Below are 25,543 nucleotides of genomic sequence, written 5' to 3'. Positions count from 1 at the left end.
GTACGAGTCAAGATGTTACAGCAAGTACCTTGGTCACCATTTGATCATGAGTAAAGTTTTCAACATTTTCTCCGTTCAGTTCAACCATTCGGTCATTGGGTTGAACTCCAGCATTGGAGGCAGCACCAGAAGGAGAGAGCTCGGTCATGAACAGACCAGGAACTCCTGAAAAAGGGAAGGTTTGAGTGAAACGCTAATGCTAGAAGGTACCCGGGGTGAGTGGGACAGATTTTCGCTCTTAGAGATTGCATGGTGGGAAATCGTAAGCTCGCTCCCTGGATAATCCTCATCTCCCAACATGCACTCCCGTACATTTAAAAAAAATTAATCCTGTAAAATAATACAGTCCCCACCACTTGAAATGTTCGCCTTTAAATCGAGCAGCCGTTTATATCGGCCAAAAATGCAATTACCCACTAAGCATTTGTGTTCACGTCAGTTTCAAAGTCCGGTTACAGCGTCGGTTTATTTCAGGCAGAAACAGCTGCGTTTAGCACAAGTTCGCATCTCGTTGAGGTCCAATTACCTTTTGTGTACTTAAACCCTTCTAAGTGGTGTGGAGGAATACTCTCCACTTGCCTGGATGAGTGCAGCTCCAACAACACTCAAGAAGCTCGACACCATCCAGGACAAAGCAGCCCTCTTGATTGGCACCCCATCCACCACCTTAAACATTCACTCCCTCCACCACCGGCGTACCGTGGCTGCAGTGTGTACCGTCTACAAGATGCACTGCAGCAACTCGCCAAGGCTTCTTCGGCAGCACCTCCCAAACCCGCGACCTCTTCCACCTAGAAGGACAAGGGCAGCAGGCGCATGGGAACACCACCACCTCCAAGTTCCCCTCCAAGTCACACACCACCCCGACTTGGAAATATATCACCGTTCCTTCATCGTCGCTGGGTCAAAATCCTGAAACTCCCTCCCTAACAGCACTGTGGGAGCACCTTCACCACACGGACTGCAGCGGTTCAAGGCGGCGGCGGCTCACCACCACCTTCTCAAGGGCAACTAGGGATGGGCAATAAATGCTGGCAATGCCAGTGATGCCCACATCCCGTAAATGAATAAATATTTGTTTTTTAAACTTAACTTCAGTCTTCAGGTAGTAAACACTGCAAGTCTCTTAAAACCATTAATCAAGGTATTTAGCAAATCAATAAAAATCAACTCAGTTTCTTGATAGGGTTATTTTGATTGAGTATAATAAATATTCTAATTAGTAAATACTTTTCCAGCACACCCTTTCTTTTTGAGTTTCGGGGAGCTTTATGAACTGTAGGCATTACGGGGATTGAAGAAGGGAAAAGTTTATTCAACAGAACAAGCTTACTTATTGTGGTGGAAATGTTGCAGACTTCCTCAATCTAAACTTTCTCATTTACATGTGTGCTGTGGGAGGGCTGATAACCAGCATCCAGTTTATATCTAGACTATTAACCATGAGAAGAACATAAGAAATAGGAGCAGAAGTCGGCCATTCGGCCCCTCGAGCCTGCTCCACCATTCAATAAGATGATCTTCAACCTCAACTCCACTTTCCCGGCCGGTCCCCATATCCTTTGATTCCCCTAGCGTCCAAAAATCTATTGATCTGAGTCTTGAACATAATCAACGACTCAGCATCCACAGCCCTCTGGGGCAGAGAATTCCAAAGATTCGCAATCCTCTGAGTGAAGAAATTCCTCCTCATCTCAATCTTAAATGGCCGACATATCTTGAGACAATGGCCCCTAGTTCTAGACTCTCTAGCTAGGGGAAACAACCTCTCAACATCTACCCTGTCAACCCCTTCAGAATCTTATATGTTTCAATGAGATCAGCTCTCATTCTTAAACTCCAGAGAGTATCAGCCCATTCTACACAATCTCTCCTCATAGGACAGCCCTCTCATCCCAGGGATCAGTCTAGTGAACCTTCGGTGCACCGCCTCTAAGGCAAGTATATCCTTCCTTAGGTAAGGAGACCAAAACTGTGCCCAGTACTCCAGGTGTGGTCTGACCAAGGCCCTGTATAATTGTAGCAAGACTTCCTTACTCTTATACTCCAACCCCCTTGCAATAAGGGCTAACATACCATTTGCTTTCCTAAATGCATTAGATCAATGAGTATACAGCAAATTATTTTAAAGCCTTACCTTGGATGGTCTTCAGTGAAAATCCAAAGCCTTCTGCTTGTTTCACCAGGTAGCACAGTTTTGGCTGTGGTCTTTTTCCACTGACTCCGTTCATGACTGGCTGGGTTGGGGTGGGATTGGGACTGCTCAGTTCAGATAGATTAATGCCTTGCTTCTTAGCCTGTATATAAGAGGCGCCATCCAATACCAGAAGGGTTACCGAATTCCCATACTTAATCAGATCTACTACCTGAAACAGAGAAAGAGAGTATGGAAGGTGGAAATTGGTCGTTGGCAGGCAATAGCGAATCAGCTGCTGGCTTTATACCCTGCACAGTTTACTTTTCCACTGAAGTCTATCGGCCCATCTTGCCTGTGCCGGCTCTGTGAATGAGCTCTCCAATTTGTCGCACTCCCCCCTGCTCTTTCCCCACAGCCCTGCAAATGTTTCCTTTTCAACTATTTATCCAATTCCCTTTAGAAAGTTACTATTGAATCTGCTTCCACCGCCCTTTCAGGCGGCGTGTTCCAGATCGCAACAACTCGCTGCATAAAAAATGTCTCCTCATCTCCCCTCTGGTATCTTCAATCTGTGTCCTCTGGTTACCGACCCTCCTGCCACTGGAAACAGTTTCTCCTTATTTACTCTATCAAAACCTTTCATAATTTTGAACACCTCTATTAAATCTCCTCTAACATAAGAACATAAGAATTAGGAGCAGGAGTCGGCCATTCGGCCCCTCGAGCCTGCTCCGCCATTCAATAGGATCAGGGCTGATCTTCGACCTCAACTCCACTTTCCCGCACTAGCCCCACATCCCTCGATTCCCCTAGAGTCCAAAAATCTATCGATCTCAGCCTTGAATATACTCAACGACTGAGCCTCCACAGCCCTCTGGGCGGAGAATTCCAAAGATTCACCACCCTCTGAGTGAAGAAATTCCTCCTCATCTCAGTCCTAAATGGCCGACCCCTTATCCTGAGACTGTGACCCCTGGTTCTAGACTCTCCAGCCAGGGGAAACAACCTCTCACCATCTACCCTGTCAATCCCCCTCAGAATCTTGTATGTTTCAATGAGATCACCTCTCATTTTTCTAAACTCCAGAGAGTATCGGCCCATTCTACACAATCTCTCATCACAGGACAGCCCTCTCATCCCAGGAATCAATCCAGTGAACCTTCGTTGCACCGCCTCCAAGGCAAGTATATCCTTCCTTAGATAAGGAGACCAGAACTGTGCACAGTACTCCAGGTGTGGTCTCACCAAGGCCCTGTACAATTGTAGCAAGACTTCCTCACTCTTATACTCCAACCCCCTTGCAATAAAGGCCAACATGCCATTTGCCTTCCTTATTGCTTGCTGTACCTGCATGCTAGCTTTCTGTGTTTCTTGCACGAGGACACCCAAATCTCTCTGAACACCAACATTTGAAAGTTTCTCACCGTTTAAAAAATATTCTGTTTTTCTATTCTTCCTACCAAAGTGAATAACCTCACATTTCCCTACATTATACTCCGTCTGTCACCTTACTGCCCACTCACTCAGTCTATCTATATCCCTTCGCAGACTGTTTCGGGGAGAAATTCGGTATCGCCCCGTTTGGAGCGCAATTATCGGCCGGGCGCAAAGTTTAGCGCCTGGCGCTAATTATCGCCTCCGACTGCAAACTTGGCTTCTATCGTCCCTGAAGGTGATTGGAGCGCTAAATCAGGCGCTACACACCTCTCTTAAGGCGCTAACGCCGAGGAGCGAGGCTCTACCTCAGAGCGCTGGCGAAGCTCATGTGATGTCAGCCAGCAATGGAACACAGACACACTGGCGCCAGCCAGTTCTTAAAGGGGAGGGTCGATCTTGCTCTCCATCCACACCCTGCTCATTGCAGCCTTGAATCTCGGCCTGGAGAGACCTGCACATCAAATCTGCTGGAAAGAACAATGGAGAGGCCCAGGGAAAGAGCTCAGAGTGCAGCCCCCACAGTCTCTTCTAAATCGATACAAGGAAGGGCAAATCAAAATGAACCTGCAAAGTGCTGCTCAGTACCCAAAACTCCTTCACACAGCGTTGAATCTCTCCAGAAGTCTCTCTCTCTCTCTCAGAATGCGTGGTGCAAAAATGTCACCAGCAAAAAAAGGCTGGAAGCGTTCGCCTTTAAATAGCGCTCCCCCAGTCTCTTCCTGACAGCAAAACGCTCCCCTCTACCTGTCGTTGCTAGCGGCAGGCGGTAAGGCAGGGGGCGCCACTCAATATCTGGTCCGGGGCGCTACCGGGGCGTTGCACGCTGACTGACATCATGATTACGTGCACAGGAGAGTGTGGCGGTAATGTTTAGTGCCGCCGCAAAATGTCTGGTCAATTTCGCGAGCGCCGCAAGCATCACTGCGCCCGGGCGCTAGTTGCTTTGTGCCCCATTAGCGCCCTCTTAGGGTGCTAACGGAAGGCACAAAGCAACCGAAATTTCCCCCCCTTTGTGTTCTCTGCTTCTCTGTTCTAACCTTCTCTGCTCTAAGGAGAATGATCCCAGCCTCTCCACATAACTGAAGTTCCTCATCCCGGTTACCATTCTAGTAAATCTCCTCCGCACCCTCTCCAAGGCCTTGACATTTCCTAAAGTGCAGGGCCCAGAATTGGACGCAATATTCCAGCTGGGGCCTAACCAGTGATTTATAAAGCTTTGGCATAACTTCCTTGCTTTTGGACTCTCTGCCTCTTTTTATAAAGTCATATAAATACTTTGTGGAGACAAGTCCGCCTTCATTCTCGGGGCTGGTAAAGAATGTGCCTATTCCTGGCTTATTGTGGGCAATATTCCCCCCTATGGGGCGTGGCCATGTGGCAGCCCACCAATCGGGAGGCCCCGCGCAGCGAATTTAAAGGGACTGCGCACTTAGACCACAAATTAGAGGCAACGTTGATTGTGGGGATCCCAACGAAATCCAAAGAGGGTTTCCATAACCACTGTTGCGGTGGACGGGGGTGGCGGAAGTATTATGGGATGAGTTGTCAGACTCCAGCGCATGCGGCCCTTACCTGTTGGTGCTCCTCGCTGTCCACAAACACCGTGTTGACTCTGAGGAGTCGATCACCGTCTGTCAGACCAACCTGGTCAGCTGCACCTCCCCTCACCACAGATCGGATCAGGTGCCCTTCTGTATCTTTCTCTATCCTCAAGAAGAAACCAAAGGTCTCGCCTTCCTTCTTGGATAGTTTGCAAACTCGAGGCTGAATTGGGGCGGCCATCATTTGCCGTTTCAGTGACCTAAAATTATAAAACCTGTGACAATCACCGGTCACATTAGAATTGGTTGGTTTCTGATGTACAGCTGCGTCCATTAGAATCGATGGGGTGGAGTTTCCGCTGGCTTTGCGCTGGTTTTCCCCACCCAATACTCTCAAAATCAGCCAAACCAGCACATAAGATCACGTAATTTTAAGTGCAAGTTACACCCAGCATTAATTGAATTTCTGCAATTTTTTAAAAATTCCTTCATGGGATGTGGGCGTCGCTGGCAAGGCCAGCATTTATTGCCCATCCCTAATTGCCCTTGAGAAGGTGGTGGTGAGCCGCCTTCTTGAACCACTGCAGTCCGTGTGGTGAAGGTACTCCCACAGTGCTGTTAGGGAGGGAGTTCCAGGATTTTGACCCAGCGACGATGAAGGATTGGCCGATATACTTCCAAGTCAGGATGGTGTGTGACTTGGAGGGGAACTTGGAGGTGGTGGTGTTCCCATGCGCCTGCTGCCCTTGTCCTTCTAGGTGGAAGAGGTCGCGGGTTTGGGAGGTGCTGCCGAAGAAACCTTGGCGAGTTGCTGCAGTGGATCTTGTAGATGGTACACACTGCAGCCACGGTGCACCGGTGGCGGAGGGAGTGAATGTTTAAGGTGGTGGATGGGGTGCCAATCAAGCGGGCTGCTTTGTCCTGGATGGTGTCGAGCTTCTTGAGTGTTGTTGGAGCTGCACTCATCCAGGCAAGTGGAGAGTATTCCATCACATTCCTGACTTGTGCCTTGTAGATGGTGGAAAGGCTTTGGGGAGTCAGGAGCTGAGACACTCGCCGCAGAATACCTAGCCTCTTGCAGCCACAGTATTTAAAATTGAACTTTTTTTCGGCGCACAGGCACTAATCAGCATCTTTTAAATGCTTTTAATTATTAAAAAATATTTAATTTACTAAGAAACTGACTACTGCACACCAATGTAACTAGTAACTGGCTCTGTAAAGTTTGTAAAATTCATTTTCAGGTATTTAAAATAGGGTTACTGGACGCTCTGATTAATAATGTTTATTTTCTGTGATAAACCCATTTTCAGCGGTGTTAATAAAACTGCACCAGGTTACCGCGTTGAAATATATCAGGGAATACTGTTAATGCAAAATAAACGATAATGTTCTAAAACGCTGCCTGATTGCGCTGGTTCAGTTTGCGATTATGCAAATGAGTTTGAGCAGAAACTTGAGCAAAAAAAATAATCAATTTGGGAAACCAGCGCAATTTGCGGCCGGATTGTCGATTGCACCCAAGGCAGAAACTCTACCCCTCTGTACACAATAGATAGGGAGGTCCCTGTGGGTGTAACTGGGATATAGATGGCAATTTCCATCGTATCACTTTGGCCCAATTTTAACCCAACCCACCCATCGGGAAACTGACGGGATCGCTGGTTTTACCCGCCGCCCGATTTGACTCTTCATTGAAGTCGATACTGGGCGGGGTCTAAAACGACGTTCCACCCGATCCCGTGGGATTCTCGCCCGGAGAGTTAGGGTAAAGTTACCCCCTGAAGAGTTCAAATACTTGGTGACTAATTGGTTCGAATTTAAAACCCGCTCAGATCAATGAGATCAAGGTCTCTGCAATTATTGCAGTAACAGGACTCTCTGAGGAGGGATCCCGTCATTCCTGTATCCGTCCCGTGTTATTGGTGGAGTATCTATTTCCTGTAGTCTGGTGCTGTCTAGGGATGGGCTAGGGCAGTTGTGTGTCACTTCTATGTCACTCTTCTATGAACATAAGAACATAAGAATCAGGAGCAGGAGTCGGCCATTTGGCCCCTCGAGCCTGCTCCGCCATTCAATAAGATCATGGTTGATCTGATCTTGGCTTCAACGCCATTTTCCCACCCGATCCCCATAACCCTCGACTCCCCTGTAGTTCAAATATCTCTCTATCTCCGCCTTGAATATATTCAGTGACTCCGCCTCCACAGCTCTCTGGGGTAGAGAATTCCAAAGATTCACGACCCTCTGAGAAGAAATTCCCCCTCATCTCCGTCTTAAATGGGTGCCCCCTTATTCTGAAACTATGCCCCCTTATTTCTAGACACCCCCACGAGGGGAAACATCCTCCCTCCATCTACCCTGTCAAGCTCCCTCAGCATCTTACATGTGTCAATGAAGAAAGAATTTGCACTTGTAAAGCATCTTGTCACACCCTCAGGACATCCCAAAGTATTTTACAAGTAATGTAAGTCCACTCTCAGCCGGCAGGACTGTGGTTTCAGGATCCACTCCGAGACCTGTAGTCACTGTTATGCAGGCAAATGTAGCAGCCATTTTATACACAGCAAGATCCCACAAACAGCGAATGAAGGAATGGCCGGATAAACTTATTTTTTTGGTGGCCTTGTTTAAGGGAGGAATGTTGGCCCGGTAGATCTTCCCGCTCTTTTTCTAACAGCGCCGTGGGATCTTTAACCAACACTTGGGCCGCCATTTTCTCGGCGGTGTCAGGATGGGGGCGGGTCAGCTGATTTCCGGGTTCCAGTCCCGCCCCCAGCTGCCTCCGCTCTGCAGACGTGATTTTCCCTTGATTGGCCTTGTTAAGCCTGCCCTGCGGGTTTACCGGCCAATTAACAGGAAGCGGGTCTGACGACGTCATTTGATGACGCGTCATCTGCCGGTTTCCTTAAAGGGACCACGCACAACTTTATTTTGACAGTTGATTTTTCAGTGTTTGACAGCATTGAGGTGCTGATAACACTGACAATCACTGCACAAAGATGAACTCTTGCACCCAGGCTCTCCAATGACTCCCTCCATATGCTTATGGAGGGAGTCACAGTATGCAGGGGGGTTCTCTTCCCTTCCAAGGGCTGAACAGACCTCCCCAGGACACCAACGTACCTTGCACCTCCACCCAACCCTCTCTATCTACTTTATCACTCCCCCATCTCACTAGCCACCCCTCACACTCACCCTCATTCTACTGCAAGCATACCAACTAACAACACACAAGGGTGGGCACTTGAGAGGTTTAGCCAATGTCCATGTGAAGTTTCTGGTAATGTGTTGTCACACAGTGAAATCTCTTTTTCAAAAAGTGCCCCTTACTGGACAGATATGAGCACACATTGAAAAGTGTCTTACTGAGTTCCAGTGATTGTTCAGTCATAACTCCACCCCCCTCCCCCCACTCTGCCCCGCTATAGTGATGCGTGTGCCTGGGATGGCTTGGACATTAAAGGGATGTTTCATGGTGCTGCTGTGGGATGGTGTCTATCTGGCGCATCATGTGGAAGCCAGGGTTTAGAACATCAAGTGAAGTAAATCTGGCTATGGCGATGCCATCACTGGCCTCCCGGGCAACAATGTTGTCGGGGCTGATGGCCTGTGTCCTGTGCAGCATCAGGTGATGGCGGAGAAGGTTGGTGATGTTGATGTTGGGGATGATTGTGGAAGGATTCGGAGGACCAAGGTCTGATTGTTTCATTGGCTCTGATGTTGCTGGAATAGATGGCAGCTGCAGGTGAGATGACAGAAGCGATCTGTCACTGGTGAGAGAGGTTCTGCCAATGAGGTGGCACTGGACATACAGTTGGATTTAAAAACTCTATATGTATTACAAATGCAGTATCCAACAGTTTCTGAGCTCTGAAACTAACCATCTGCAACCTGGCCCTTAACATCAAGAAAACCAAAGAAATCATTGTGGACTTCAGGAAGTCTAAAGGCGGAAGTCACACCCCCATCCACATCCATGGGGCTGTGGTGGAAAGGGTGGACAGCTTTAAGTTCCTCGGAGTCCACATCACGGAAGACCTCTCCTGGTCCCTCAATACCTCCTCTCTGGTGAAGAAGGCCCAGCAGCGCCTATATTTCCTAAGGAGGCTGAAGGGATGTAACCTGTCACCCCTGATCCTCTCTAACTTTTACCGCTGCACAATAGAGAGCATCCTGAAGAACTGTATCACAGTATGGTATGGCAGCTGTAGCTACTATGACCGGAAAGCCCTGCAGCGGGTAGTCAAAACTGCCCAACGCATTACCGGCACCCGGCTACCGACCATAGAGCACATATACCAGAAACGCTGTCTACGGAGGTCACGGTCCATCATCAAAGACCCTACCCACCCCAGCCACAGTCTGTTCGCCCTCCTGCCATCTGGGAGACGCTACAGATGCATTCGCACCCGTACGACCAGATTTAAGAACAGCTTCTTTCCCAGGGCTGTCATCCTACTGAACTCCACAAATAAACTCTAAAGCCTGCACATCTGCCAATGCACTTTATTATGTTTATGTTTATGTTAATGTATTACAAGCCAAATGTACGTTGAATGTTTAAATGTCTTAACCTAAATGTACACTCTCGGGAGCCGCAAGCCTACATTTCGTTGTACTGCACTTGTGCACTAACAATGACAATAAAGTTGATTATGATTACGATTATGATTATGATGGCATCCTTGACACCATTTCTGCAGTTGTCATCTTATCAGAAACATCAGAGCAGACTCAACTCACGCCAGGGTGAGCTGGCGTGTTCCCCAAACAGCGGGTAACCCGTGGGAGAGAAGGTAAAATTACAAGTAAGCCTCAAAAGACTCTTAAATTGGCTCTTAGCAAGCCATTTAACTAGCTCAATTGTCTCCCCCACCGCTTGGTGTCGGGTCAGTTCTGCGCTGACAGACCCAACACCTGGGAGACTCGCATGGAGGTGGGTTGACAGCGGGTTTCCTACCCGCACTCTGAGCGCTGGCAAAATTCCGGCCTTGGAAAGGCAGATGGGATCCTGATTTAACATCGCAGGCTGGACATATGGTATTGGCTGTGGCTCAGTGGGTAGCACTTCTCGCCTCTGCGACAGAAGGTTGTGGGTTCAAGTCCCACTCCAAAGACTTGAGCGCAAAAATCTAGGTTGACACTCCCAGTGCAGTACTGAGGGAGTGCTGCACTGTCGGAGGGGCAGTACTGAGGGAGTGCTGCACTGTCGGAGGGGCAGTACTGAGGGAGTGCTGCACTGTCGGAGGGGCAGTACTGAGGGAGCCCCGCACTGTCGGAGGGACAGTACTGAGGGAGCCCCGCACTGTCGGAGGGGCAGTACTGAGGGAGTGCTGCACTGTCGGAGGGGCAGTACTGAGGGAGTGTTGCACTGTCGGAGGGGCAGTGCTGAGGTAGTGCTGCATTGTCGGAGGGGCAGTACTGAGGGAGCGCCGCACTGTCGGAGGGGCAGTACTGAGGGAGTGCTGCATTGTCGGAGGGGCAGTACTGAGGGAGCTCCGCACTGTCAGAGGGGCAGTACTGAGGGAGCACCCCACTGTCGGAGGGGCAGTACTGAGGGAGTGTTGCATTGTCGGAGGGGCAGTACTGAGGGAGCACTGCACTGTCGGAGAGGCAGTACTGAGGCAGCGCTGCACTGTCGGAGGGGCAGTACTGAGGGAGTGCTGCATTGTCGGAGGGGCAGTACTGAGGGAGCTCCGCACTGCCAGAGGGGCAGTACTGAGGGAGCACCCCACTGTCGGAGGGGCAGTACTGAGGGAGCGCTGCACTGTCGGAGAGGCAGTACTGAGGGAGCGCCGCACTGTTGGAGGTGCCGTGTTTTGGATGAGACATTAAACCGAGGCCCCGTCTGCTGTCTCGGGTGGATGTAAATGATCCCATGTCACTATTTTGAAGCAGAGGAGTTCTCCCCGGTGTCCTGGGGCCAATATTTATCAACCAACGTCACTAAAACAGATTATCTGGTCATTAATCCCGTTGCTTTTTGTGGGAGCTTGCTGTGCGCAAATTGGCTGCCACGTTTCCTACATTACAACAGTGACCACACTTCAAAAGGTTCTTCATTGGCTGTAAAGCGCTTTGGGATGTCCTGAGGTCATTTTCTTTTTGGTACTGCCTGAGAAATGTATTTTCTGCTGTGGCTCCGTGGGTAGCACTCTCACAATCCACGTCAGCAGGTTGTGGGTTCAAGTCTTTTTACAGCGCTGATGTGTCAGCCGGGATGGTGCGCTCCGGTCTTGGCGAAGGGCCTGAAACCACAGTCGTACTGAACGAGAGTGGACTCTTAAACAAAGTGACACATAAGAGGAACCAGGGTGAGGAAGTGGCCACTCACTTCAAACCAGTTCCCCTTAACGACGCTGACAGAGGAACTTGTTTTTGGGAAAATGTTTCAGGAAGTGCGAGCAGGTGGGGAGGGGGGTCGACGATCTGTGGGCTGAGATTCCGAAGGAATGTTTTGTTTGGTGTCCTCCTGCGGTTAGGGCGTCAGCTGGAGGGAGCTTTATTTGCCTGGGGTTGATCAGCAGCCGTGCTGCTGTTAAAATGGCGTGAGGTGAGAATTCCATCGGGGATTCTCCCACTCCATCACCGGAAAATGTACAGCCTCGGAGACAGAGAATCCCCGAGGAGATTCACCCCACCACCACCACTTCACCTGACGAAGGAGCAGCGCTCCGAAAGCTTGTGATTTCAAATAAAGCTGTTGGACTATAACCTGGTGTTGTGTGACTTCTTACATTTGTTTTCATAGCTATCTCCATATACGTACTACAAATCTGGGGGCAGAATTTCCTCAGCTGCCCAGATACACTGGGTCGTGACCTGAATTGGGATTTCCCACTTGGCTTTTAAGGGGTGGTGTCTGCTCCTTATAAGGCCAGTGATGTAGAGGGGGTTCCAGGCAAGGGAGGGGGCCTGGACGACCGGCCATGGCGACATTTTCCTCCCAAGTGTGAGCTGACATCGGGACGATAATCTGTGGGATGTGATCCCGGAGGTTACAGCGGGAATGCTTTGGTCCATGCCCTCCATAGTTTGGGTCAGTGGGAGGGCACTTCAATTGTGTGCGGCCAATCCGTGGCCACGCCACTCTGCCCTAAACTCCGCCCCCTGTGTCAGGGGTCAGTACGGAATGTTGTGGGAGATACACGTTGCCATTGTTGGGATTCCAGGACCCCACCCTTGCCCGATCCCCACCCCCGATACCTCCCTCCCCGGGGGGGGCGGTGGGGGGTGCAGACTTGTCCCCATCCTGACCCTGACACGCCTCATCTGCAGTCTCCAACAACAACAACACCAACAGTTTGCATTTATATAGCACCTTTAACGTAGTAAAGCATCCCGCGGCGTTCCACAGGAGCGATTACCAAACAACATTTGACACCGAGCCACATGAGATATTAGGACAGGAAAGAGGTCGGTTTTAAGGAGAGTCTTAAAGGAGGAGAGAGAGGCGGAGAGATTTAGGGAGGGAATTCCAGAGCTTAGGGCCCAGGCAGCTGAAGGCACGGCCGCCAGTGGTGGAGCGATGGAAATCGGGGATGTGCAAGAGGCCAGAATTGGAGGAGCGCAGCGATCTTTGAACACAAGGATGTTAATTTTAAAATCGAGGCATTGCTGAACCAGGAGCCAATGTAGGTCAGCGAGCACAGGGGAGGTGGGTGAACGGGATTTACATTGGGTCCCTAAAGCAGGATCTTCCAGCCTAGGGTCCCTGGCCCCACTCCTTCTACATCACTGGCCTCATAAGGAGCGAACTCCATGCCTTACAAGTATCTGGGCAGCTGAGGAAATTCACCCCCCAGATCTGTAATATATGCCGATAGATATTAAATCAATGGGGGTGAATTCCCTCGGGGATTCTCTGTCTCCGGGGGCTGTAATTTTTCCGGTGATGGAGCAGGAGAATCCCCGAGGGAATTCTCACCTCGAGTCATTTTTACAGCAGCAAGGAGCAGCTAAGTGGCACGACCACTGATTGGCCGCACGCAAAGGAGATGCCTTCGGGTGACCCCGCCCCCCAAACTCTGTGGGACGCTGGGAGGAACGTTCCCTCCTTAACCTCCAGGTTCTCATCCTGGGCATATTCTGCCCCCTCGATGTCTGCTTGCACTTCCGGTCAACTTTATGAATTGCTGTGTAGAATCAAAGAATCATAGAATGGTTACAGCACAGAAGGAGGCCATTCGGCCCGTCGAGCCCGTGCCGGCTCTCTGCGAGAGCACTTCAGCTAGTCCCACTCCCCCCGCCCTTTCCCCGCAGCCCTGCAAAAAAACTTCCTTCAGGTATTTATCCAATTCCCTTTTGAAAGCCGTGATTCAATCTGCCTCCACCACCCTCTGAGGCAGCGCATTCCAGATCCTAACCACTCGCTGAGTAAAAAAGTTTTTCCTCGTGTCGCCTTTGGTTCTTCTGCCAATCACCTTAAATCTGTGTCCTCTGGTTCTCGACCCTTCCGCCAATGGAAACAGTTTCTCTCCATCTACTCCGTCTAGACCCCTCACGATTTTGAACACCTCTATCAAATCTCCTCTCAATATAGTAAACATCTATAATGGGAATTGCTTATGTAAACAAACATAAACACAGCGGCCTAGAAATTAGGTATAGCCCCGCCAGGTTTTTAGCGCCCGAAATTTAGCGCTCGGCCGGATTCCCGTAGCGCCCGCCTGAAATTCAGTTGCGCCGCCCCAACACGGAGGCGGGCGCTATTGGAGGGTTTGGCCGCCTCGTTTGGGGCGAAGAATGTCAGTTTCAGGCGTCCAGCTGCCGCTGCGGCACCCGATGCGGTGCGGCAGGCTGGGGTACTGCAGGCCTCCTCCTCTTAAGGAGGAGCTGCCTGCAGCCGTGAGATCGCCGCTGGATTCCCCCGGCAAATGAGCCCGGCACCACGGAGAAGTGCCGGGCTCGCGGGAGTGACACACCAATGCCGCGGGGGGGTGGTGCAGGAGTCCGGGGAGGGAGGTGCGGCCAGGCGGCCGCCGGGAAAGCGGCCGGCCGCCCCTCCACCTTTATGCGCCGGCCTCTCGGAGCTGCAAGGCACCGTTTTGCAAACGCTGTTTGCGGCCGCCACGGGAGAGGCGGCCGCAATTGAATTTGGCGGTCGGACCGGAATTGCATTGGAACCGGGGCGCTGCGCACACCGATGACGTCATCGGTGCCGGCGCAGCGCTACCGGCTAACGTCGATGTTACGGACCAACTGAATTTCGGGCGCGAAAAAACTTCCGGCGCAAACCACTCTATAGCCCATAAGTGGGCGCAAACGCGACTGAATTTCTAGGCCAACAACTCTTAACTCCAGATTACATCAAAGCCAGTTTGTCTATTGCTACTCCACACCAAAGCTCCCGTTGGAGGTTAAAGAAACCTCACCGCCCAACGAAGGAACGTGTTTAACGTGTGTCCGACTCGTTTTGAGCTCTGAGACTTTGCATTGCGCTGCAATAATTCTCATGCATTTATTATTGCTGCGCAGTTTGGAGCAAAGGTCTGTTCCTTTAATATTGCACTCGGCACAGTTACAGGAATTCTGCTGACAGCCACTTCTGTTATTCACTGACAAGTATTAACAGCGTTGCTGAACTTTCCGTCGTGTTCATGATTAACTTGGCTGCGTGTACAATGATTACCCAATGTGGAAGATCGAGTGGCCGTGATCAGTCGGACCCCCACTGCCTGCTTATTTACACAGCGGGCAATCAGCCCAGCTCATTTCACGGAGGACCCTTGGGGGCTGCGGAGAGCAGTCTGGGCTGGATTCAAGCCCGGGTCCTAAGTACGCAGGGCAAACTTAAGTTCATCCGAAACTCTGCTGCCCGTGTCCTAACTCACACCAAGTCAAGTTCACCCATCACCCCTGTGCTCGCTGACCTACATTGGCTCCCAGTCCGGCAACACCTCAATTTTAAAATTCTCATCCTTGTTTTCAAATTCCTCTGTGGCCTCGCCCCTCCCTATCTCTGTAATCTCCTCCAGCCCCACAACCCTCCGAGATATCTGCGCTCCTCTAATTCTGCCCTCTTGAGCATCCCTGATTATAATCGCTCCACCATTGGCGGCCGTGCCTTCAGTTGTCTGGGCCCTAAGCTCAGGAATTCCCTGCCTATACCTCTCCGCCTCTCTCTCCTCCTTGAAGACGCTCCTTAAAATCTCCCCCTTTCACCTGTCCTTATGTGGCTCAGTGTCAAATGTTGTCAGGTTACGCTCCTGTGAAGCGCCTTGGGACGTTTCACTATGTTAAAGGCGCTGTATAAATGCAAGTTGTTGTTGTTGTAAGTATACAAACTCTATCGCGTTGCACCACCCACTGTGTGCATGTACCTTGAGTAGTGGTCTCGCTCAATCACCTTGCTGCAAACACCATGTCCACACGCACCTCACACATTCATGGATTTTGGGGAAGAATTTCCCCCCCTCTCGATCATTGTAACTTTGGCGGAAGGTTGGTGAAAACCCTGTTTACGCAGCAAACCAGCCCCCCCCCCCCCCACAAAGTTGGGTGGCGGAGTGAAGTCGAATTCACCCCTGGTTAATTGAATAAATATTTTTTCCTTTCTATTTATGCTCATAGAGCTGAACTCTGGTCCCGATCCACACTCAGGGTCACCAACTCGGATTGGACGGATTCCTGGACGTTGCATCACATGACCTCCAGCCTCCAACCGCCCCGTCCCCACACTCCCGCCATTGGTCAGTTGGTCGCCAATCACGCCTCACCGCCTTCCACGGCCAATTGGAAAGTAATCAGACTTTTGTTTACCCGATTGGATGATAGTTGGCTTTCAGTCAAACGGCCTTTTTTTCCCCCAATCTCCAATAACAAATAAACAAAAGTGTTCAAAGCCAGCAGTGTCCTGGAGATTAATCTTCAATTCTTGGAGACTCCCAGGCAATCCTGGAGTGATGGCAACCCCCACTGCACGGCCACACTGAGCTCACATGGCCATTGAGAAATGGTCTTTCAAGTGAAGACTCTTGTAGCTGGATAGAGAAGGGGCTTCTTATTCCACCGACCTACAGCATCACTCCGTAGCCTGACATAGTGGCCCCTGAAATTCTTGAGGGCTACAACAACAACTTGCATTTATATAGCACCTTTAACGTAATAAAATGCCCCGAGCTGCTTCACAGGAGCGATTATCAAACAAAAAATTGACACCGAGGCACATAAGAAGATGTTAGGACAGGTAACCAAAAGCTGGGTCAAAGAGGCAGGTTTTAATGAGCGCCTTCAAGAAGGAGAGAGAGGTAGAGAGGTGGAGAGGTTTAGGAAGGGAATTCCAGAGCTTCGGGCCCCAGGCAGCTGAAGGCACGGCCGCCAATGGTGGAGCGATTAAAATCGGGGATGCGCAAGAGGGCAGAATTGGGGGAGCGAGGAGATCTTGGTCCTGTGGGTTACGCCAGGGGCGTTGCCCCATGGTGCTCACCAGCACGGATCTCGCTGGAGTTTATGGGGTCAGTAGGAAGCTGCCAGATTAGCATGGGTCATCAGGCACCTATTCCACTTTGGATGCATCTCCCGGTGTCCGCCTGCCTTTGCCTGGCAGAAACTTTGGGGCCCACCCACCCATGCAGGGGGCAGGGCTGCCCAGCCGCCCCCCCAGAACCTGCTCGTGGATCTTTCAACCAACGAGCTAGGGGACTAATCTGCTGCAATAAACACATTTAAATTCTTCTGGGGGGTGGGTGGCATGTTATACGACACTTGTAGAGGCCGGAACACCTCACCTCACTCACTGAAGCAGCCCCCACTAATACCCTGGAGCCTGGCGAATGGGAATTCTCAGCTGAGGGATCCTTCCCTAAGGTGTCAGCCGTGGCTCAGTGGGTGGCACTCTCACCTCTGAGTCAGGAGGTTGTGGGTTCAAGTCCCACTCCAGCGACTTGAGCCGAAATCCAGTCCGATGCTCCCAGTGCAGTACTGAGGGAGCGCCGCACTGTCGGAGGGGCAGTACTGAGGGAGTGCTATACTGTCGGAGGGGCAGTATTGAGGGAGTGCTGCATTGTCGGAGGGGCAGTATTGAGGGAGTGCTGCACTGTCGGAGGGGCAGTACTGAGGGAGTGCTGCGCTGTCAGAGGGGCAGTACTGAGGGAGCTCTGCACTGTCGGAGGGGCAGTACTGAGGGAGTGCTGCACTGTCGGAGGGGCTGTATTGAGGGAGTGCTGCACTGTCGGAGGGGCAGTATTGAGGGAGTGCTGCACTGTCGGACGGGCAGTATTGAGGGAGTGCTGCACTGTCGGAGGGGCAGTATTGAGGGAGTGCTGCACTGTCGGAGGGGCAGTATTGAGGGAGTGCTCCACTGTTGGAGGGACAGTATTGAGGGAGTGCTGCACTGTCGGAGGGACAGTATTGAGGTAGTGCTGCACTGTCGGAGGGGCAGTATTGAGGGAGTGCTCCACTGTCGGGCAGTATTGAGGTAGTGCTGCACTGTCGGAGGGGCAGTATTGAGGGAGTGCTCCACTGTCGGAGGGGCAGTATTGAGGGAGTGCTGCACTGTCGGAGGGGCAGTACCAAGGGAGTGCCGCACTATCAGAGGGGCAGCACTGAGGGAGTGCCGCACTGTCGGAGGTACCGTCTTTTGGGTGAGAAGCTAAACCGCGGCCCCGTCTGGTGGTCGTAAAAGATCTCACAGCTACTATTTCGAAGAAGGGCAGGGGAGTTCTTCCCGTTCTGCTGGGCAATATTTATCCCTCAACCAACAACATTAAAACAGATTATCTGGTCATTACCACATTGCTGTTTATGGGAGTTTGCTGTATGCATATTGGCTGCCGCGTTTCAACAGTGACTACACTGCAAAAGTACTTAATTGCCTATAAGGCACTTTGGGATATCCCGAGGTTGTGAATGGCGCTATATAAATGCAAGTTTGTCTGTCTGTCTGTCTGTCTTTCTTCTCCGCCGCCCGGACTGTCATTTACCTTGGCCACCTCTTCACAGGGCATTGCGTAAACTTCTGGAAACCACAGGGGACCTGGTGTAACCGGATCTTCTGCCAGAACACCGCCCCCCCTCCCCCCCCGATGGATGGTGGAACTCACACTGTCGACACTCCAACCACAGGAGAGTATATCAGGAATTCGGGGGCAGGTCGCTGTGATTTTCCATCCATTGATGGTAAGCTCTGCGCTGGTAGCACAAGTACATATTATCGCTGGGGTTGTACTTGCCCCACACACTGTGTCCTTGGCGCAAGTAGGGGTAACTGTCCAAGTGTCCACTAGTGACAGAGATTCTCACACAAATTAGATCATGACTGATCTGTACCTCAACTCTATTTATCCGCCTTTGCACCATATCCCTCGATACCCTTACCGAACAAAAATCTAGCAATCTCAGTCTTGAAAGCGCCAACTGGCACAACATCAACAGCTTTTTGGGGGAGAGAGTTCCAGATTTCCACCACCCTTTGTGTGAAGAAGTGCTTCCTGACATCACCCCTGAACGGCCTGGCTCTAATTTTAAGGTTCTGCCCCCTTGTTCTGGACTCCCCCCACCAGAGGAAATAGTTTCTCTCTCTCGACCTGATCAACTCCTTTAATCATCTTAAACACCTCGATTAGATCACCCCCTAATCATCTATACTCGAGGGAATGCATGCCTGGCCTGTGCAACCTGCCCTTGTAATTTAACCCTTTGCGAGCTGACAGTGAGCCAGGGTCCCTCCACCAGTCCAGACTCAGACAATTACCCTCAATGTGGGTAAGAAAAAGCTCAAAAAGACTTGCATTTAGATAACGCTTTCTGACTCAGAGGCGAGAGTGCCACCACTGAACCATGGCTATCACACAAAGGTGCGCTAGGAGGTGTATTGATCTCATATTCAGTGCTATACCTCTACACGGGGAACCTAATGTGATTAGCGATGTATTTTGTATTTGGTGATCACCCTGTCTGCAGCCTATTATTTCAGTAGCAAGTCACCATACTTAGATCAAAGGTGTTGAGTTAAATTAGTTTGGAAATGCACAGCATTGAAGCAGGAGTATGGAACAAGACCAATAGGACAACACTGCGGATTCACTTCAAATTCCAGGCTCTCTGGATGACATGCTTTGCTTAAATTATGAAAATGCACAGAAACACTAGAATTTCTAATTAAAAGTAGCTTACCTACTTATTCAATTAGACCAGATGACTATATGATTATAGTCAATATTTGAACAGCAACACAAAACAAGACACTGATTAACACAATGCAAAAACAAAGGAAAACAGACAGAGGGGGAAATCAAAGAAAGTACTTACGTTACAATGTAAGCAACTGACAGTTAAATTCAAGCAATACCTCGATCCATAATTAATTCACGTAAAATATGCAACAAAAGCGCTTACCGAGCTCTGGCTGGTTCAGCTCCGAGAGAATCTTTGAGCTTTCTATCTGTAGGTGCAAGGTACACACCTGGACTTTGACCAAAGGTTGAACAATTCAACAGGGGCCTGGAGAATGCAAGCAGAATGTCAATAACTTTTCCTATTTTATTGCATCCAATAATTGATCTGATGTGGCTGTGTCTATGTAAGCAATCATGGAAGTCTGATAACGATGGGAATCTACCAATTAACATGAGCATAATCCTTCTATATAAATGCAAGTCTTTCTTTTTTCCACTTGTGTAGGACACTGCGTAAGCTTCTTAACCACTTAGCTGCTGAGAAGCTGTGTGTTGCTCCAGGAGTCAGTCACTGCGGGTTAGCAAGGCTTCTCCTGCAAGAGATGTGGCAGTGGGTTAGTGCGAAGGTTTTTTTTTGAAGATGTGTGAGACAGGGCGGATGATGAGATGAAGGGCCAGCAGGTGTGGGCACGAGGGGAAGCAGTTGTGAGTAGCTGAGTGTGCAAGTGCAAGCAGTGAAGTGTCCCATTGCGATTGGAGGAGAGGTATGGAGAGTGGGGGAGAGAAGCATTGCTGGCGCTGGGGCCAAAGCAGAGCGTAAGGGAGACGTTGAAGGGGAGTCTTACCTTTGCAGTCCTGGTGAGATCATTAAACTTCTTCCTGCACTGCTCCTGGGTGCAACGATGCTGGCATTGACGTGCTCTTCCACCTCGCTCCATTGCTGTTGGCAAGCTTGCCTGGAAAACCCCAGCACCTATCAGAGGGGACGAGGGACCTCCTATCTGTGGCTCACTTGCTCTATGAGCCCCTCACAGCACCACCAGAAAATATGGGGGCCCTGGGCAAAATCTTTTCACCAGCAGAATCAGAAAATCATTTGCCACAGACCAGAGAGTGAACCTTTCCTTTAAGAGGTGCAGGCTGCCTTTACATAGAGGTCCTCGGGCAGTCAGAGCTGGTGCCCTGTCCCTGTCCGTCTGAACTGCGCTGCATGCCAAAAGTCTAACGCACGGGGGTAGATGTTGGTGCGCATTGTTTGGGTGTAAATCGGGCGCAACTCAGACCAATTTAGCAGTTGGATGTCCTGCGCCCAATCTGCGCGGGCTCCTGCCTAAAACAGGTGTTGGGCCCCTTGTACATGTAAAAGAGGGGCCTGACACCTGTTCACACCCCTCTTGTTGAAACTTGTGGCAGTTGAGCGGAGCAGATGCCACTCAGGGTCCTTCAGCCGCCCGTTTAAAAAACCTTCCCCGTGGAGCCTGAATTCTGCCCCCAAGATCGGCCGCAGAATGTCCGACCTCTTGCGTAGGCTGCACGTCGTAGCATCGAGCCTTCACAGACATCACACTGAGAATTGGGCTCCAGGGTACCACACCTCATGGCACGACATCACCAAAGCATCGAGCATCCATAAGTCACAGACCTGAAACGTTAACTCTGTTTCTCTCTCCACGGATGCTGCCTGGCCTGCTGAGTGTTTCCAGCATTTTCTGTTGTTATTTCAGATTTCCAGCATCCGCAGTATTTTGCTATTGTGTAAGATAAAAATCTTCCTGGGCAGCTCCATAGGAACAGGAGGAGGCCATTCAGCCCCTCGAGCTTATTCCACCATTCAATGTGACCAGGGCTGATCTGTATCTTAACTCCATTTACCCGCCTTGGTTCTGTAACCCTTAACACCATTGCCTAACAAAAATCTATTAATCTCAGTTTTGAAATTTTCAATTGGCCCCCAGCTTCAACAGCTTTTTGTGGGGGGGGCGGGCGGGGGGCGGAGAGTTCCAGATTCCCACCACCCTTTGTGTGAAGAAGTGCTTCCTGACATCACCCCTGAACGGCCTGGCTCTAATTTTAAGGTTCTGCCCCCTTGTTCTGGACTCCCCCCACCAGAGGAAATAGTTTCTCTCTCTCGACCCTATCAACTCCTTTAATCATCTTAAACACCTCGATTAGATCACCCCTTAATCTTCTAAACTCGAGGGAACACAAGCCCAGTCTGTGCAACCTGTCCTCGTAATTTAACCCTTTTAGCCCCGGTATCATTCTGGTGAATCTGCGCTGCTCCCCCTCCGAGGCTAATATATCCGTCCTGAGGTGCGGAGTCCGGAACTGAACCCAGTGTCCAGATGAGGTCTCACCAGAGCATTCACACCTAGGAGTGTGCTCCAGAAGTGTCGCACCTCTGGATTACATCTGCCATTACATCTCAAAAGCATCGAGCAAGATACAAAAAAGTCCTCCTGGGCATCTCCATCTCAACCACAGCTTCATGAAGAACCCTGGGGACAAAGGGAAAGAATCATGAAAATAACTAAGAAATAGGGGGAAGGTTTTGGGGAGGGAACAGGGCAGAACCTCTCTGGCCACAGGGGAGGTGCCAGAGGACTGGAGAACAGCTAACGTAGTACCATTGTTCAAGAAGGGTAGTAGGGATAAACCAGGGAATCACAGAATCACAGAAACCCCACAGTGCAGATAGAGGCCATTTCGGCCCATCGAGCCTGCACCGACACATATCCCACCTGATCCCCGTAACCCCTACTCCAACACATATCCCACCCTATCCCCGTAACCCCACGTATTTAATCCCCCTAACACTAAGGGTCAATTTATCATAGCCAATCGACCTAACCCGCACATCTTTGGACTGTGGGAGGAAACTGGAGCACCGGGAGGAAACCCACGCAAACACGGGGAGAATGTGCAAACTCCACACAGACAGTCGCCCGAGGCTGGATTCGAACCCGGGTCCCTGGCGCTGTGAGGCAACAGTGCTAACCACTATGCCACCGTGCTGCCTGGAATTACAGGCCAGTGAGCCTAACATCAGTGGTAGGGAAATTATTGGAAAAATTCTGAGGGACAGAATTAGTCTCCACTTGGAGAGGTAGGGATTAATCAAGGATAGTCAGCATGGCTTTGTCAGGGGGAGATCATGTCTGACCAATTTGATTGAATTTTTCGAGGGGGTGACTAGGTGTGTGGATGAGGGTGGTGCAGTTGATGTAGTCTACATGGACTTTAGTCAGGCTTTTGACAAAGTCCCACATGGGAGACTGGTCAAGAAGGTAAGAGCCCATGGGATCCAGGGCAATTTGGCACATTGGATCCAAAATTGGCTTAGTGGCAGGAGGCAGAGGGTGATGGTCGAAGGTTGTTTTTGTGACTGGAAGCCTGTGTCCAGTGTTGTACTGCAGGGATCGGTGCTGGTTCCTTTGCTGTTTGTAGTGTACATTAATGATTTAGATATGAATATAGGAGGTATGATCAGGAGGTAAGTTCACAGATGACATGGAAATTGGTGGAGTGGTAAATAGCGAGGAGGGAAGCCTCAGGCTACAGGACGATATAGATGGGATGGTTAGATGGGCAGAACAGTGGCAAATGGAATTTAACCCTGAAAAGTTAGAGGTGATGCATTTTGGGTGGACAAACAAGGCAAGGGAATACACAATGAATGGTAGGACCCCAGGAAGGACAGAGGATCAGAGGGACTTTGGTATGCATGTACATAGATCCCTGAAGGCAGCAGGACAGGTAGATAAGGTGGTTAAAAAGGCATATGGGATACTTGCCTTCATTAGCCGAGGCATAGAATATAAGAGCAGGGAGGTTATGATGGAGCTGTACAAAACGCTAGTTAGGCCACAGCTGGAATACTGTGTGCAGTTCTGGTCACCACACTATAGGAAGGATGTGATTGCATTGGAGAGGGTGCAGAGGAGATTCACCAGGATGTTACCTGGGCTGGAGCGCTTCAGCTATGAAGAGAGGCTGGACAGGCTGGGGTTGTTTTCCTTAGAGCAGAGAAGGCTGAGGGGGGACCTGATTGAGGTGTACAAAATTATGAGGGGCATAGATAGGGTAGATAGAAAGGAACTTTTCCCCTTAGTAGAGGGGTCAATAACCAGGGGGCATAGTTTCAGGGTAAGGGGCAGGAGGTTTAGAGGGGATTTGAGGAAAAACTTTTTCACCCAGAGGGTGGTTGGAATCTGGAACTCACTGCTGGAAAGGGTGGTAGAGGCAGGAACCCTCACAACATTCAAGAAGCATTTAGATGAGCACTTGAAACGCCATAGCACACAAGGCTACGGACCAAGTGCTGGAAAATGGGATTAGAATAGACAGGGCTTGATGGCTGGTGTGGACACGATGGGCCGAAGGGCCTCTTTCTGTGCTGTATAAGACTCAAGGGGGAGAAATTCAGTATCGCCCCATTCGGGGCGCAATTATCGGCCAGACACAAAGTTTAGCGCTTGCCGTTAATTATCGCCTCCGATTGCAAACTTGGCTTTTATCGCCCCTGGAGGTGATTGGAGCGCTAAATCAGGCACTTCACACCTGTCTTAAGGTGCAATGGCCGAGGAGCGAGGCGCTACCTCAGAGCGCTGAAGAAGATCATGTGATGTCAGTCAGCAATGGAACAGACACAATGGCCCCGATTTTCGGGCAGCTGTCGGGTGGCTTTTCAGGCGGCCGTGGTCCGAAAATCGCGGAAAAAGCGGGTCGGGAACCCCCCCCCTCCTGATTCCCCGCCCCGTCCGACTTTTGGACCACCGTTTCCACGCGCCCCGCTTCAGTCCCGCCCGCCGCTGGCGGTAAGGCAGGGGGCACCACTCAATATCCGGTCCGGGATGCTACCGGGGCGTTGCACGCTCGACTGACGTCACGATCTGCGGGCGCAGGAGATCGTGGTGGTAGTGTTTAGCGCCGCCGTAAAATGTCTGGTCAATTTCGTGAGCGGCGCAAACATCGCTGCGCCCGGGCGCTAGTTGCTTTGCGCCCCATTAGCGCCCTCTTAAGGTGCTAACGGGAGGCGCAAATCAACTGAATTTTTCCCCCATAGACTCTAAAGAACCAATAAATGAAGGAAAATGAGTAATATAAACTGGGTAATGGGAGTTTTAGGCAAAGAAGAGCTCAGGACGTCCCAAAGCGCTTTACAGCCAATGAAGTACTTTTGAAATATAGTTACTGTTGCAATGTGGGAAACGCAGCAGCCAATTTGCACACAGCAAGATCCCACAAACAGCAATGTGATAATGACCACATAATCTGTTTTAGTGATGTTGGTTGAGGGATAAATATTGTCCAGGACACCAGGGAGAACTCCCCTGCTCTTCTTCGAAATAGTGGTCGTGGGATCTTTTACGTCCCCCTGCGAGAGCAGACGGGGGCCTCAGTTTAACATCTCATCTGAAAGACGGCACTATGGACAGTGCAGCACTCCCGGGTACTGCCGCTCCGACAGTGCGGCGCTCCCTCAGTACTGCCCCTCCAACACACTGTGCCGCTCCCTCAGTACTGCCCCTCCGACAGTGCGCGCTCCCTCAGTACTGCCCCTCCGACAGTGCGGCGCTCCCTCAGTACTGCCCCTCCGACAGTGCGGCTCACCCTCAGTACTGCCCCTCCGACAGTGCGGCGCTCCCTCAGTACTGCCCCTCCAACAGTGCAGCACTCCCTCAGTACTGCCCCTCCGACAGTGCAGCTCACCCTTAGTACTGCCCCTCCGACAGTGTGGCGCTCCCTCAGTACTGCCCCTCCAACAGTGCGGCGCTCCCTCAGTACCGCCCCTCCGACAGTGCGGTGCTCCCTCACTACTGCCCCTCTGACAGTGTGGCGCTCCCTCAGTACTGCCCCTCCCACAGTGCGGTGCTCCCTCAGTACTGCCCCTCCCACAGTGCAGCGCTCCCTCAGTACTGCCCCTCCGACAGTGCTGCGGTCCCTCAGTACTGCCCCTCCGACAGTGCGGCACTCCCTCAGTACTGCCCCTCCGACAGTGCGGCGCTCCCTCAGTACTGACCCTCCGACAGTGCTGCGCTCCCTCAGTACTGCCCCTCCGACAGTGCGGCGCTCCCATAGTACTGCCCCTCCGACAGTGCGGTGCTCCCTCAGTACTGCCCCTCCGACAGTGCGGCGCTCCCTCAGTACTGCCACTCCGACAGTGCGGCGCTCCCTCAGTACTGCCCCTCTGACAGTGCGGCACTCCCTCAGTACTGCCCATCCGAGAGTGCGGTGCTCCCTCAGTACTGCCCCTCCGACAGTGCGGCACTCCCTCAGTACTGCCCCTCCCACAGTGCGGTGCTCCC

General features: G+C 51.0%; 1 protein-coding gene across 2 annotated transcripts in view; it reads right to left on the bottom strand.

Annotated features, from left to right (window-relative positions):
• pdzk1 (PDZ domain containing 1) overlaps positions 1 to 19,528 on the bottom strand; it is a 39,006-nt gene extending 19,478 nt beyond the window's left edge. The window contains exons 1-4 of one of the 2 annotated variants that reach the window (XM_085998382.1): positions 19,456 to 19,528; positions 5,147 to 5,375; positions 2,138 to 2,366; positions 29 to 165 (exon numbers count right to left, since the gene is read on the bottom strand). In XM_085998382.1, coding sequence (XP_085854508.1) covers positions 29 to 165; positions 2,138 to 2,366; positions 5,147 to 5,359 — 579 coding nt within the window. In that variant the 5' untranslated portion in view covers positions 5,360 to 5,375; positions 19,456 to 19,528. Of the gene's footprint in view, positions 1 to 28; positions 166 to 2,137; positions 2,367 to 5,146; positions 5,391 to 19,455 lie in introns of both variants that reach the window. The other variant, XM_085998380.1, reaches the window with a different exon arrangement.
• Between the last annotated feature and the right edge of the window lie 6,015 nt (positions 19,529 to 25,543).

The sequence above is a fragment of the Somniosus microcephalus genome, chromosome 10 (assembly GCF_052327205.1).
Source record: "Somniosus microcephalus isolate GS21.2 chromosome 10, FLI_Smic_1.0, whole genome shotgun sequence".
Taxonomy (NCBI): domain Eukaryota; kingdom Metazoa; phylum Chordata; class Chondrichthyes; order Squaliformes; family Somniosidae; genus Somniosus; species Somniosus microcephalus.
Note: the sequence above shows the minus strand (reverse complement) of the source record. Positions and strands in the feature narration are given on the sequence as shown.